The sequence below is a fragment of the Prinia subflava genome, chromosome 1, assembly GCF_021018805.1.
Source record: "Prinia subflava isolate CZ2003 ecotype Zambia chromosome 1, Cam_Psub_1.2, whole genome shotgun sequence".
Taxonomy (NCBI): domain Eukaryota; kingdom Metazoa; phylum Chordata; class Aves; order Passeriformes; family Cisticolidae; genus Prinia; species Prinia subflava.
The window spans coordinates 101502781-101518599 of record NC_086247.1 but is presented as its reverse complement, the minus strand read 5'-3'; the positions used below and the strand labels follow the sequence as shown (position 1 = coordinate 101518599).

Below are 15819 nucleotides of genomic sequence, written 5' to 3'. Positions count from 1 at the left end.
GTATCTATACTGGCACTTACGCAGAGGTTATTAACCCTAAGAAATTCCACGGTCAACCCATCAAATTCACATTTTTCATATTTAGCATACTAGCCTCATGATCTCAGGACCACGAAATGAGACATATTCCTCATGAGCCATCTGACTCCTTGAGAAAATGAAGACATTTTGAGGTATGCCAAACTTGCCTGGAACATACCTAAAAACAGAACTAATGAAGTTAACAGGACACTGGAAAGACCCCAGTGTTACTGGAATGACCACAGTCAATTTAGATTATGATCTAGCTTGAGGAATACCAACAAGGAATTTATTCTATGATCTGTTCATTAATGGAAGAAAGTAAAAAATACTGTCATCTTACTGAGATCCTGATAGTTCATGTATCAAAGCACAATAAACCATCTTCATAATCCATCACCACAAGAGAGTCACTAATTAGGATGTCAATGGACAGCTCCATCACTTCCCTTCAGATTTCCTTTGTGAATTCCCAAAGAGCTATCAGCTCTGCTTCTGACACTGATTAAACATACTTGAACAGGACTGTTATCTGGACAGACTACCAATGAGGGAAGGTAATTGCCAGGGTGCTCATATGTCAGTGTTTCTTTTGTAGACTTTGGACAGACCAAGAAGACAACATCTTAGAGGGCAGCAGTTCATCTACTGACCTGAGCTACCTAAGGGATTGGCATAGCTTCAAAGAAAGGAACAACAAAACTCTGCTTGCTCAAGATTCAACGGGAGGCACACAGGTACTGCCTCTCAGCCATGTGCTTTTAAGGCAATACTTTTAGTTACTGTCAGGGGAACATTATTTCAATGGTAACAGCACAGGAATATTGCATTTATAGAAATGCCAATTTGACTCATGAAGCAGTGTATGATACCAAACTTTATTTGGCAATTGTATCTTTGGAAGAAGGTCAGCATGGATTTGCAGAAGTATTGCATCTGGCATTAATTAGATTTCAAGAAGCAAACATTAAGGAGTTCTGGAAATCAAACAGTAATGTTCAATGATAGGAAGTCTTAAAATCAAACACAGCAAACTAATGTAGGGGAATTTAGAAAGTTACTACTTAAAGTGCAAGAGATGGCTGACTTGATCAGCTTCTGAATGAGATTCTGCAACTGATGATATGCAAGAGGTTAAATAAAGTGCTTCTTTTTGCTCTCAGCAATTATAGAAATACTTCACTTTTTTAAAAAAATAAAATGCAGGAAAAGAGCTAGTGTAATTGCATAAGAAGGTATTTTAAGGTCTGAGATTCAAAAAAGATAAACCAAAACGTTTCTATCACAGGACTCCCAGGCAAAATATTAAAGACAGTGAAAAAGAGAAGAAAATATTTTTTTTCTAGCTGTAAATACTTCAAAGAAAAACAAAAGGGGTTTTCATTTGTTTAAAAGAAGGGCAGTAGGGGTATTAGGAAGAAAACAGGTGTATTAATAAATGAAAAGTAGTAGTGGAATTAATTATTCCAAAATGTCTGAGAGACAGGCTATCTTTTTAATCCTCTTCATCAAGAAGCAAAATGCAGAAGTCTGAACCATTAATGTGAGCAGCTTTTCACAGCAAGAGGGTTTTTTTATCACTGCAAGTGATTAACCACTACAGCAAAGTAGCATCTCAGTATCCTCAGATCCTGACTCCACAACTGTCTGTGAGATCTGTCTGAGCCAAACTCACAAAAAGCTCACCACCATGGGGCAAGGTGTCCCGTGTTAAATATGAGAACAGAGTAGTTGAATTCAAAGCCTTCTGAGGGCCTTTTAAACTGCTAGTCTAGGCACACACTGTAGGCACAATGTATACTGGACATGGTAAAAAGCCACCTCACCTTGACACAAGATCTGACAAGTAGGAAAAAGGCATGGGATTAGCAGTTATAAAGTCAGTCACCAGAATTTAAAAAAAAAGTTGGAAAATGAAGTGCATTATATATCTCTATTCTGAACAAGCATTTCATACTAACAACTACTGTCATAATGACCCTTAGCAGACCTTATACTATTTTCAGTTGTGATTTATGCTCTAACTTCTAAAAACTGAGAACTGTTATTACTTGAATACCTGGTCTGAAAACCACACAAAATACCAACTAACAAGATTCTCGGAGAGGTGTGATGGAGATAAATGCCTGAATGTTTGTGAAATATTCAGCTCTTCTGGTAATTTTTTCCCCAAGGACACTTATGAATAAAGTGTGCAAAAACATGAGATATGTGGAATATTAAAGCCTGAAAAAATTTATTTGATGCAACATAGAGCTAGGAGGCATATTATGCAAACCTCATGATAACACTTTCTAAATATACCAGCCAACAAGACTGGTTTTAAGGGCTTTCAGCAAATGCGTTATACTGCTGCTAAACCATAAACCTGCAAATGAAGTAGCTGGTACATCTCGGGAAGCTTTGCACATTTTTTCCTTCTGTACTTCATGCAAGAGAGGTCTGATGCTTTTCAGCCACCTTATCAGAAGTGTGACATTCACTGGCAACTGTGGAAAAGGCACGTCTGAAAAGTAAATGCAAAGTGGACTGCAGAGTTTTCCTTAAAGGCTTTTTTCAGTCTAGCTAAATTAGGTTTAAAATATTTCTCTTAGTATTTTAAATAATGTAAGCTATAATAATACAGTCATCATAAAAATTATGAAGAAGCTTAATCATGGGAAATTCCCTTCTTTGAGATCAGTGTTGCCAGTGAAACTATTAATCTAAACCAGCCTTTCACAGGATCATCTTCCAGTCTTCAAGGAAGCAAATACAAAGTAACATAGTCCTCCCAGTGACATAGTGCAAAATCTGCTATTGCCACTCTCAAGAAGCTAGACATAATCTTGTGCCTTGAAGGATCATTACACCTTTTTCATTGTTTGACATTTTTATTCAATCCAGAAATATTTTCTCAAAAAAACTCTCCAGTGAAACAGTTTGATTTTGTTCAACCAAATACTCAATAAACTACAAAAAGAATAAAGCACTTTGTCAACAGCTTTTTAGAAAAAAACCCCATTTCCACACAGTTCATTTTAACATAGGGTCTCACTGGACTCTCTCAGTGGTAGAGAAAGCAATACAACTCAGCTGAAATGCACTCAGTTGTTCAGTGTTTCTTGTGATTTGGCCTACTTTGAAATTTTTCTCTCCCATTCCAATAACTCTTTCTTCTAAAAAATTATATGGCAGAAGGCATAGCTCTTCTTTAGATTATAGACTGCTTAGGGCATGATTCCTCTATGTTGGTGCAATGGGCTCCAGTCACACTAATGGCACTCCAGCCACATTTTTTTAACTGCAACTAAATCAAGGACAATTAGGAAACCTAACTTTTAAGTAATGACTGTATTAACTAATGACTGAAGATGACAGTATACCAAAATATAGATATTGAGAAGGAAAACTCTGTATAAGTGAGTGACAATAGAGAGGTTACTGCTGAGATAGTGGTGCAAATAGAAAAGAATCTCAGTTCCTTCTGATGCCTCTGGGAGGTCTGCCTTGATTTGCATTTTATTAACTAGCATAATAGATACAGGAATAGCAGTAATTTTGCTTTGAGAGAGACATTTTGTTGCTGTAGTGTTGACTAAGGAGGTAGTAAATAAATCCTTGTGATGTGTTAATCTGTTAATTTCAGAAAGATTGAAATGGAACTATTCTGATAATTTCAATTTTTGAGAAAATAGTTGCAAAATTATTTTATCAAAGCCCTTCATATACCTGGCTGCGATGATGTTATATGGATGTGATATATATGCAGATTAATTGTTTGTGAATGACTGGAATAAGATATCCAAAATTTATTATTAGGTATGGTCTTTATATACTTTAAATCAAGCTGTAAATTAGATACTCTAGTTTATAAAAGGGCCCACTGACACCACATTATTTAGCAGTCTCACAAATTACGACTCTTCACTCCTCTTGGCTTACTAGGCCAAAGAATCTGAGGGAATGAAAAACTGTAACTAGTTCTGGGCCACATTTTCTGTGTAAGATTATTTATGGACATTAAAAACTATTAAGCCTACTTCTTTATTTCTGTTGAGCTAAACCTGTGGTTTTATCAACAAATAGGTGGATGTCCAGTGTGCAACTCGGCAAAAGTAAGCAGTGTGTTAAAAAAGCCCTGCCCAAAGTCAATCTGATCTGCCATGTATCATATGCAACCTCTCAAGAACCACACTGGCTGCCTGATTTGGAAAAGCACTGAGATGCATCCTTAACAGAAGGAAGCTTGAAATAAATCATATGGCCAAAACCAATCATATAATGAAATTCTTGTTCAAGAGTAGGACTTTACACTTAAAGGCCTATGCCTGTAAAACTTTTGAACTAGGGTAACACATTCACTCTACACTCAATTCTTTGAGCACTATATGCTCAAAGAATTTCCAAGTCAAGTCAAGCATTGTTCTCTTTGTCTTCCAGGAGCTAAAAAACAAATGGAAACCAACCAGCAAGCAGAAGACTCCAAAATCTGGTTTCTACAGACGTGATTTACATGTTGTTCTTACCAAAGCCAGATCAAATGGTTCATAGCTGTTACATGGAAACATATTTAGCCTTTATAATCTGCAGTGACATGCCAAATAATGAGGTTGAGCATTCTGCATGAAATCCAGATAGTAAGAGCAGTGTTCTGGCTCAAGAAGTCTGAGAGTCACTTTTGAGCAATACAGAGAAGCTTCTGCACCACAGCACATGGATCTGCCTCAGGTCCAGACCCTGACTATGGAACATGCTTTCCAAGGAACAGAGTACTACCACAAATCACATTCTGCTCTGTAAATAAAGCACATGCCTTTGATCTTGCTTTCCCTGACCTACATATTTAATTGTAAACAGAAAAACCTAATACGGCCCCAGAACTCTTCTTGAACAAGTTAATTCAGCAGGTAACTCTCACTGAAGGAAAAGAGTGCGGCAATAATCATAGATATTTATTCTCTGTCTCAGCATCACTTCTAGAGCAACAAAGAACCCATGCATAAATATATACATACATCTATTTACACACTTGTGTACATGAAAGGTTCTAGTAACTTCAGTCCTAAACTTGTTGGGCTTAAAACTTTCGTATCAGCAGTGACTTACCTGACAATGAAAAACTTATCAGTCTCCGACTTCCTTGTCCCTGGACTGAGTCTTCACTGGTGATGCTTTTAAAAATCTGCTGGGAGATAAAGAATGATGAGAAAGAGTAGTGTTCAACAACTCTGGAACAGAGAATTACGATAGTAACTGTCTTTTGCAGTGATTCTTAGTTAGTTTTACAACTAAGAATCAATTATATGACCAGAGATCAAAACCACGTTTTTATCGAGATAATCATTTAACCATTAATGACCTAAGTCATCCCTGCCTGGAAGATTTCCCTTAAAAGACAAGAATGATGTAAAAATACTACTGTAATTTGAATAGAGCAGTTCTTCACTCAAAAAAGGAACTACTTATTAATCAGGAGGTAAAAGTAGTATATAAGGATGGGGATGTGGCTATCACCTCTTGAAACAACTTTTATCTTTATAATACCTTATTACTTGCGTGGAAAATCTTGTTCCAGAAACTTTATTGCATGCCTTTGAGAAAGACTTCTGAGAGATTATTAGTACCCTGCACAAAAAGCTACTGTGAATTATGTTAACAATATGCATTGAGGGTGTGCTGGAAAAAAAACCCTGAAAATCCATAGATTACTCTTTGTACTCCACAGTTCAGTTTTTATTGCCAGTGTTTGGTTCAGCAAGTTTACTGGTGAGCTGCTGTTGTGCCAATTAGGACCCAAGCTGCCTTCTGGCTGTGATCAGAACTGGGAAGCAACAACAGCCATGGGCCAGTGTCTGGGGCATTAGGAGGAGCCTACCACCAGTGTGGAGTCTCTGAGCAGGGCAGAGGAGATGCCACCGGGTGTCAGACTCCAAGTTCAGCAGGGAGGTGGTGCTATGAGTACTGCTTCCCACTGACTTTGGAGTCAAACCAAGTGCTGCTCTGCCCCCGGGATGCAGCAGCTCCGTGTCACTCTTGCTATTCAGCTTTCAGCCAAAAAAGAGGAACAGCATTTATGCAGTGAAGTTCCAATTTATGATGGGAAACAGTAACTGAAGTCCCACTCAGCTGTGACTCATTGCTCGGTATATTAAATATTGTGTAGTCAAGCTTAACTTAGAAAACAAGCTGCTCTCTGCCCCCAGACAGTGCAAAACCTGGGCAAGTGGGTACTTAGCCCAGATAGCAGGGATTAAACAACCACACATGGATGAGACTTACATCAACAATATATGGATTGAATGTAGACATCCTTATAAAATAATGGGTCCTGCTGGATCAGACTTTCAGTCATAATCATTTTGTTTCTTCCAGACTATCTAAATGGGATAAAAGGTACTGAGTAGGGTGGGACTACGAATAAATTCCAGTAGAAATATCCCTGTTGGATCACAGCGAATTAGCTGCAATTGCACTATCGGCCTTCTCATCAAAGTAAGTTTCAACATATTTACTGAAGCCACCACTGATTTCTGGATAGAGACACATTATATCAGAATATATGTGACTCTGGGAATTTTATGACAAGAACTCGGCAACCTTTACCAGCCAAAATTGTGATCCCATCAAGAAATAATGACATTTCCTTGTCAACATGTATTTTTCATACTATGTCATTGCCTGATATTAATTGCACATTATGCTTTAATGCCTAGTTTTATGGTCCTTGCATGATTTTTTCCAGGATAGTAACGAATGTAGATATGTGCACATTTGCAAAACGTGCTTTTGTCTATTTCTTCAACATTTCCTGGGGTTTTATTCAGACCTGCCACGTATGTCATACATCACGCCAGTACGAATAGTTCGACAGACTACACTTTGAACAAACCGGGGTGGATCTGATGAGGTCCTGCAAACCTGTTCACAACTTAAAAATATTTGCTATTAAATGACCCTTCAGGGGCCATATCTACATTAGTGAAACTATATTGAGACAGTTGTAAAAGGTTGTTGGCACAAGTCCTGATAAAAAGCAAACCATCCTCAGCATGGTCAAACTTGCACTAGCAAAGCTTGCCCTTATACAAGGAGAATAATAACACATCCAGTCCCATAAGTAAAACAATAACAAAGTAACTTATTTGCTTCTGAAGGGTCCATCTATTCTGTGATGCAGGTGCACCTCACAGTGCCCTGTCAAGTGCTCACCACTCAGCCATACAATCAGGGGTACTAAAAGCCAGCCCTGCTGTGCAAACGAATTCCATCCTCAGTAGCTGACCCCTGCATAACTCTTTGAGATGCAGCACTACATCAGCATGCCAGACATATTGAGAATGCTTAGTAATTAACCTTAGCAAAATGAAACACTTGCTGGAAGCTTTTCTGATTTTCTTCCTGGCCCGGTGGATGAGAAAGGGAATGCACGGCAGAAAGGCTGAAGGAGAGAAGCTTTTACCCTTTGGTTTGAGACCTGTGATGCACCATTAAAGACTTCATAAAACCGAGCCTTCTCAGTAGCTCTACCATCCACAAACCCGTGCTCCTCATCCTCCAGCGGTCTGAAGGCATTGGTATGCCACTATCCTCACACATACACAGCACCTTCTCACCCATGACATGGGTCCTCAGGCATGCCAGGGCACATGCCAGAGCAGGCTCAGGAGCAGGAAAACATCCTCTCTCAAAGAACAGGAAGGCCATGAAAGTGATTAGTCTTTAATATTGTTTTTTCAAGAAGTCAGAAGGAACAACAAGGAAGTAAGGTAGACAAATCTCCTAACATAAGACGAGCTATTTGCTGCAGTTTGGATTCACTGTTTTCTAACGCAATACCAGACTGTTCTCAGTAATGAGGACACGGCTGCACTTGATGCAGAGCATGGTAAAAGAGGGTAAGTGGTCACCAGAGCTCATCAGCAGTCATATCAAATGTGTTTCATAGTATCTTGAGACCTGGGACAGGGATGTGCACAGGTCACACTGTTCCTGCTTGCCATTCGTCATGAAGGAAATCTAGACTGATTTTAGTGCCTACAATATAATTACACTGGGAGTTTTGTCACTTTAAGTAAACCTTGAGTTTAGTCATCAGGAGGTAAAAACCCCTCTGTCTTCTCAACAGCCACTTAAAACACAGTTAGCTGACAGACAGACAACATTCATCTTATCACTTGACATCCTATGGGCTTGACGTCTTTCACATGAAAAGGAACAAATGTGATTTTCCCTCAATAACTTCTGTGCCTTTTTATGCCCTTGAAGTGAGAGGTCAGTCTGAGTTAGATTGATATTTTTTGTTTATGCCATTTTTGCACATTGCACAACCCAGCCTAATTATTTTACAGGTCTTGCTGATAAAAAACAGAACTAACATGCTTTTACTACACACTTTTGCTATATCTAGACATGAAGATGGGACATGAGCTGCAACTTCAAACCTAACTGAATTTCTTTCCAAAACCCAAAAGCTTCCTGAACTGGCTTTAAACCTCCTTTTGACTTCCTTGAATGTAATTGGAGCCAGGATCATTGCCACTGATGTCAGCATATACATTCAAACAGTTAGAAAAGCATCAGTACTTCCTTTAAAATACTCTCCAGTAAACACACACTGTAAAATCTTCTGGTCTGTGATAGAGCTTCCCAGCCTCTGAAGCAAGGCAAAAGATGACTACCAGCACCTGTGATGGTGAACTGTGAAACATAGGAAGGTACTTGAGGCCAGACTGAACCCTGTTGGGGGGTTGCTGACTACAGTTGCTGGCAACTTGCAGACCTCAGGAAACAGTCCAGTTTTGGTAGTGCTTTTCATTTTTACAGTACAGAGAAAAAAGAAGACCGAAGGAGAAGACTGAAAGCTAAAAATAATAGTCTTGTCCTGGAATCACTTCTCCTTTTGAGTAGTTCCTGTAAATGCTAGAAGGAAGTTATGTGACCTTGAATGAGAAAGGGGGCAGGTTTCATACTAGCAAAGGGTGCCCTTGAGACTTTCTCTTTAGCCATGGTATGTGTTACGAAAAAAAGTAATTATCTTGAGAAATCCCAGAGGTATTACAGTCCATCAGTTCTTGCTGAGGCAAAATTCTAAGCACATCACTAAAAATTTGTGAAAGCCAGAAACAGAGACTCTCACAACTAATCAAAAATATCTCCTAAAATACTCTTCCCTTCGCTAGTCTACCTAAATATGTGGAAGAGTAACAAGCACAACACTCTTCCCCCTGAAAATAAAGTGGCTTACACCCTTAGGGTGCCCCTATTCAGCCTCCCTGTTGCTCTAAGTTATGATGGGACAAATACTTTTGGACACAGGTATGGTGTGAATATAGGTCTGGAGGAAACTAATTGTTGTAACTGTGTTTACCTAGTGCTCTACTAGAAAATCTGCTTTTGGATACCACAGTAACCAGTAATAGTGCAGCATGCTGGCAGAACCTCCTTTGCAGCATTCCATTTCTTTTAGCATGTTTGTATACAGTGCAGCTCAACTTAACTATTCTTAAAGTCCTGCTGATACAAAACAGGATAAATATGATTTTATTACATGCATGTACCACAGCTAGACATTCACAGCTGACAAGCACTTACTCCTTTTTTCACACACAGCATAGGAAAACAGTCTTTTGTCTTAGTGTTCTGTAGCACTCTTCCTCTCCAGAAGGAAGAGGACTTTTTTGGCCACTGTGCTCACATTAAGTGATTCAACAAAGCTAAGTGAATTTTCTTCTCCCGTAAGTAGAAGAAACACCTAGATTAAGTAATCTTACTCTTCACTGACAGCTAAAGCACTTCTGTATCAGTAGCTTCTGCTGCAAAAGAATGGTGACATTTAATTGATATAACTTACCTCCCACAGGTCAGTATTTCTTCCATTTAAACAGGAAATGACAGTGATATTAAGTACTGCACTGCTTGTTTGCTTTCACTGACTTTATATCATGGTGAACATCATGGAAATGACCTAATGCTCAATATAATCAAGTTTCCATTTTACAAGATGCTAATTGAAACCTGGACTATTCTACACTGAAAGCACAGATTGTAACTACAGTAATATCGAACACAGATTAAACAGTCAGGTACTGTAAACTTGCAAAGTTCTAGCTGGGGTAATACTATCTATTCACAAGAGTTTTTCTTTTAAAAATTAGATCTAAGGACTTATCAAAGTATTCAAAAAAGCTCACACTTCCAAGCAGTACTCTCGAGACCTATAATCAAGATGGAAGTCTACAGTGGAAGAAGACTGGAAATCACAAAGGTAAAGCAGCAAAATACTTTCTGTTTGTACACACTGGCTTTGAGGATGAAAAGTAGTAATTTAGAGCATTGCAAAAAGGGAAGGCTACAACCTGTGCTTGATTCAAACCAAAAGTGAAAACCAGCCTCAACTTAGCCTCAAACTGTCCATCAGCAAGCAGAAAAGGTATTGCTACATGTGTCAGAGCTAAAGATGTGGTGTTGCAGTGCAAAAGACAGGCTATCCACTGCCTCACTATGCTTACTTCAAGCTCCAGTTCTCTGTTCTCTGCTTTTCAAGACCACCAAACTTGCCAGCAGATTTAAAGCAAAATAAGTAAGGTTAACAGCTTTGCTGATTTGAGTTTAAACCAGCTTGGAGCTATCGTTTTAATAGACCAGAGTGCACACTGCACAGGAGTCCAGAACAATCCTCAAAAATTTATTCTGCCCTAACCTATTTCTGTTGGCTTTCACTGTTGCACTCGTGACTTCACTGAATGCTTAACATTAGATCAACTCTTCAAAACAAGTGGAAAAAGGCTTACATTTTCTACAGCTCAGCAGTGAAGCATCTTATCACAGTAAGAAAATATCAGACATCATCCTGAGTTCACACTTCATATTCTACCATCTTCTCTAGAGAGGGAATTCCTCAGTAGATCTTCAAATGGGTGAACAGTCCCATTTCTGCCCAGATGCTGAATTTAAAATAAACTGTTTTGTAAAAAAAATTGACTAAGCAAACACAGACTAAGTGCCTCCTTTTACACCATCGGTTGGCTTCTCCAGTGAAGATGACGCTCTGGGATGCAAGAGGCGAATTCTGAAAGGAAGAAATGCAGATCTGAGCTCCCTGACTGCTACTGATGGAATTATGTCTATAATCCCAGGAACCACTTTGAAAATCTACCCCTAATTAGTGGCAGTGCTTCAGCTGCAACCCCCACTCTGCTAACAGAATTATCCAGCTCTTGAATGCAATATATTCCACTTATCCTGTTAGCTTGTGAAGCCATTGTGCTGGCACAGTGGTATTTTTCTATCAGGTGCTTCCAAACAGCTGCCAGCTTCTCCAGCAGCAGCCTAACTCCTGCTGGGCGCTCAGCACAGCCCTGAAGGACTGTGACCACACACAGAGGCTCCCCCATGTGTCACAGTCAGCAGCATTGTAATACACCACCTTCCCAATGCCATTCCCTAATTAAGTGGAGAATCTGCCTTTTGTGGGCATATGACAGTTGCCCTCTCTCTGCAGAACACATCTTTTACCCCACCCTGCAGCAGTATTTATTTATTACTATTTATTCCCAAGAGAAAGAAGTTTTCATTCCAAAAGCTCTTGTCCTAGAAACCCCTTAAACAGGTCACAAGAAAGTGAGTAAACATTTTTTCCCCCATGGAAAATGTTATGAATTGTTTCACTGGACAGTAGATTATAAACTATGGCAGCCAAACTAAAATATTGGAAAAAACCCTACTGCTTAGTTGTGGCAGTGTGTAAAATTTAGTTAAGTTTGTTATATGTTCCTTTGTTCCCTCTCATCCACGTGTACCCCTGTGGCAAGGTACGTAACTGTCAGTTTTCTGTCAGTCATGAAGCCCGCGAGTTTTTGTATTTCTCCCCACTCCCCTGGTTGGCAAAAATTGAACATCGCACCTGTGTAACAGTCCCTAGAATTCCCTCTATTGGTTGTTTTGCCTTTACCCCTCCCTGACACCATCTGTATAAAGGTTTACACAGAACCGCCCTCGGCTGCAGTTGCGAGAGCAGACTGGGGCGCGGCTAGTTCACGCCTGCCCGACAATAAACGCTGCTACCTCACTGCCTCCCATCCTGCCTCTGTTGTCACTTTAAGACCGCTGCCAAGGATCTCTCGAAACAAAGAACCCACAGGAATCAGTATTGTCGCACAGCGCACGAACTGATCCTCGTCCCTTGTCACGGTGTCCCAGGCTGGCCGTGCGTCGAGACGCTGAGGTCTCGAAACACAGCACCGTGACACTTAGTGAAGTGCATTAGTGACGTCCTCTAGAAGGCAACTATCAACAGGCTTACAACAAAAGAACATCCAGTGAGAGTACATACCAAGTATAAGGAGGTTTCCATGATGGCATGAAGCTATTTCATATTCCCCCACCAATCCTATGTGTGTAGAATCCTCTTTCAGCATAACCAGAATCTCAAATAAAGATGTTAGGAGCAAACACTTCCAATTAAAACAGAATCAAGGACTGAGGTAAGAAATCAGTACCTCCCACAGAGTCCAGTATCGTTTTCTTCCAAAAATTTATTAAATTCAGCTTTTTAATTGTTTCTACAGCTCTGCGTAATAAACTTCAGTTATCCTTTGGCAGCAGAGGAAAAGCTTGGATTAGAGATTCTGATCTTCCTTCACTCTTTGATATTTCATTTAAATAGTCTTAGATTTTCAGATACTGAAAGATAATCACACATGCACATGGTAAGCTTTGGGTTGCTGCTTCTGGGTTGAGGGCTGGACTATATCTAAGCAGAAGATATTTCACTTTTACCTATCAAACTTCAGGAGGATTGTTTACTACAGCATATCCTACCAACTGCCCCCACACTGGCTCTGAGACTGCAGGCTATTTGGTGCCAATGACCCTGTGAACCTTAAGAAGTTTCTCAGCAAGGTTAAAGTGGTCCAAAGCATGACAGTGTTTTACAGACTCAATGTTCAAAACGAACTCCAGTTTAGTTAGCAGAGGAGATGGCTCCTTGTGGTTGCTAAACAGCTTTGTGCTTCCCAGTGTTACCACTATCTAGGAAAAAAAAACCTCTGAGAAAATCTGGTGTTATGATCAGATTTACACCAGGCTGCCTAATGCAGAATAGGATCGGCTCTGTAAATCTGACAGGTCCATACATAGACTATTAACATGCTTAACCACTCCAAAAGCAAGAACTGCTTGTAAATATTATCCTCTCTGGAACACCTAAGCAATATCCTTCAAGCCACTGAAATAACTGGGAAGCTTGCCATTGGCACATGAAGAAGCTTATTGGACACTGATTGGATCATGTAATTTTGCATCAAATTTGCCCCACAGACTTCAATTTCAAAATTTTCATGAAGACACTTTGTTTATACAGAGAATCAAAAAATTGCTGCCGACACCTTTTCTCTCTGCCTATGAAATGACCCAAGCCAGCAAAACATAGGGCATATATAGCGGAAACACTGACACATCCATGATGTCTTTGGAGGGCAGGAAACTACTAGACAGCAGCTGCCTTCACTACAGCTTCAGAAACTCCTCACTCTTTTACCACGGTTTGGATGGGATGAGTGCACAGATGAGTAATGCTGACACGTGAGGGAGAGAACGTATCTTTCAGCTAAGCTGTGTTTGAAGAAGGGCTCAGAGCATTAGTCATGCTGTCAAAGCATCTGGACAAGGGAACCGAGTCAATGACCCTTTGCACCATAAAAGAAGCAGCTAGGCAGTGAACAATGCCCATTCTTCTAAATGAATGCCTCAAATACCAGTTCAACTATGAATTCCATTATTTCCAGAAGTGAGTTAGAGACACTTTACTTTCAACCTTGGGTCCTACTTTGGGCAGAAATGAGGCAACTGTAGATTTATAGTCTGAATTTAAAAGTAGAGAAATATCTGTGCTACTTCAGATGTCCCTGGATCTTGCTGAATTCCTAATAAAACATGACACTACACAGATCATTTTTCAAATTAGGATGCCTCAGAAAGGATAAACCTGAGAGGAAAAAGAAAATCTGCCTTTACAGTATCTACAGTCACTTAGTTAATGCAGCCTCATTCACACTCAGTGTTTCTCCTTTTAGCAGATCCATTAGACTCAGCAGAAACTGCTTATCTCACCTTAGCAAACCCATGGGTTTGATTTTTTGCTTGTTTGCTTGTTTTGCTATTTGTCTGATTTTGTGGTTGTTTTATTTGAATCCTTTCTATTTAAAAATAGCCTTTGTTTTCCAACTGGCTTCTGTTGTCTACAGCACTTGATGTTTTGTTTTTCTTAGGTTGTTGCTCTCTAGTACAGCAGGCTTTAAAAAGTCAACAGCCTTCTACAGTGAAGTGGGTTTCTGGTTACTGATTTTAATCACACTGCCATAGAATAAACAATGTTGGAAGTGATCCCCTGAAGTCACCCGACCCTTCAGTCAAAACGGGTCCAACTTAGAGCAAGCTACTCTGGGCCCTGTGCAGCTCAGCTTTGAGTACCTCCCAGGACTGAGATCTCACAAGCTCTCTGGGTAGCCCATTCTAATGTTTGACTACTGTCTTGAGACAAAAGATACTCCTGAAGCCAAATCAGAATGTCTTTTGCTGCAACTTGTGTCCACAACCTGCTATCATTTCAACATGTGCGGTGAGTAGAGTCTGCCTCCTTCCCTGTAATATGCCATTAGGTAGTTAAAGGAATCAGTAACATTCCATATAAGAATTCCCTTAGAACTGGATAAATAAATCCAGTTCTATCTCTGCCACTCCTTGAATGTGAAGTCCAATCTGAAGGACGAAGAAAACAGAGGCCAGACTCATTCTGAAAATGAGTGTGGCAGGGCACTAAGCAAACCTGATGTATAGGAAGGAGTTCTGGGGAGAAGCAGCTTTTACAAAATCTGATCTCCAGTAAGAGATTAATTCATTACACCAATTTGGTCGCCACCAAAAGCCTTGTGAAGGATTTGGCTTGGTGCATACTGGATGCAAGTCTTCTGAACATAAAGTCATTAAGTACAATAGGAGGGGAAAGTGTTGTCAACTAAATGCAGGAGTGCTGTCATTTCAGGGAAATCATTAACTACAGCAGACCCTCAAGCTAAGCCTGACATGGCCACAGCTCACCTCCAGAGCAAGAAAGATGTCTCTCTGCCTGGGCACTCCTGCCAACTCTGACCACCCCACTGTGAGGCTCACACAGTCATCAACTACCTATCTGAGAGGCAGCCAACAGGTCCTAAAGGCTGGTTGTGGTCAGTGCTCAGCATGCTTTTCAGGCAGTCTAAACCTCTCCTAATCCAGAAGCTCTTCAAAACCTTGAAAGGAACAAGCCAAAAAAAAAAAAAAAAAGTGAAAGAAATTTGCTAGAAAAGGAAAAACTGGAACCAGAGAAAAGAAAAAAAGGCAAGGGTCTATAGAACAAAAGTGGAAAAGAAAGGAAAAAGCAGTGGATGTTGCTATAAGGAAATTAAGAAATTAATTTCTAAAATTCCAGATCTTTACATCCTAAAAAAATTCCCTTCCTCCCTTTCAGATACATCTCAAAACACCCAAGCCAAACACCAGAAAAATCCCAATACCCCAACTGTGATCACTACAGCTTTGTTAGAACTCAAACCTCACAGCATCAGCTTCCAAACTTGCCTATGGCAAAGGTAAATGAGATCCTTTGGGGAAAAATAAGAGAAATAAACAGGCTGCTTTAAAAGCCAGAGTTTCCTGACAACAGTGACACTTCCAAACTTTTCTGGTATTACATTTTAAACATTCCCACTAACTGACTCGGGTGTACAGTAACAGCCCTGTATTGCCCTCAAACATTTCACCTCTGGAATCACAGTCCTA

The 15819-nt window shown here is 39.9% G+C and overlaps 1 protein-coding gene across 3 annotated transcripts in view; it reads right to left on the bottom strand.

Moving 5' to 3' along the window:
- HECW1 (HECT, C2 and WW domain containing E3 ubiquitin protein ligase 1) overlaps positions 1-15819 on the bottom strand; it is a 260000-nt gene that overhangs the window by 92879 nt on the left and 151302 nt on the right. For 2 of the 3 annotated variants that reach the window (XM_063405459.1, XM_063405477.1), the window contains one exon: positions 5110-5188. In XM_063405459.1, the coding sequence (XP_063261529.1) occupies positions 5110-5188 (79 nt within the window). The remainder of the gene's footprint in view (positions 1-5109; positions 5189-15819) is intronic. The other variant, XM_063405467.1, reaches the window with a different exon arrangement.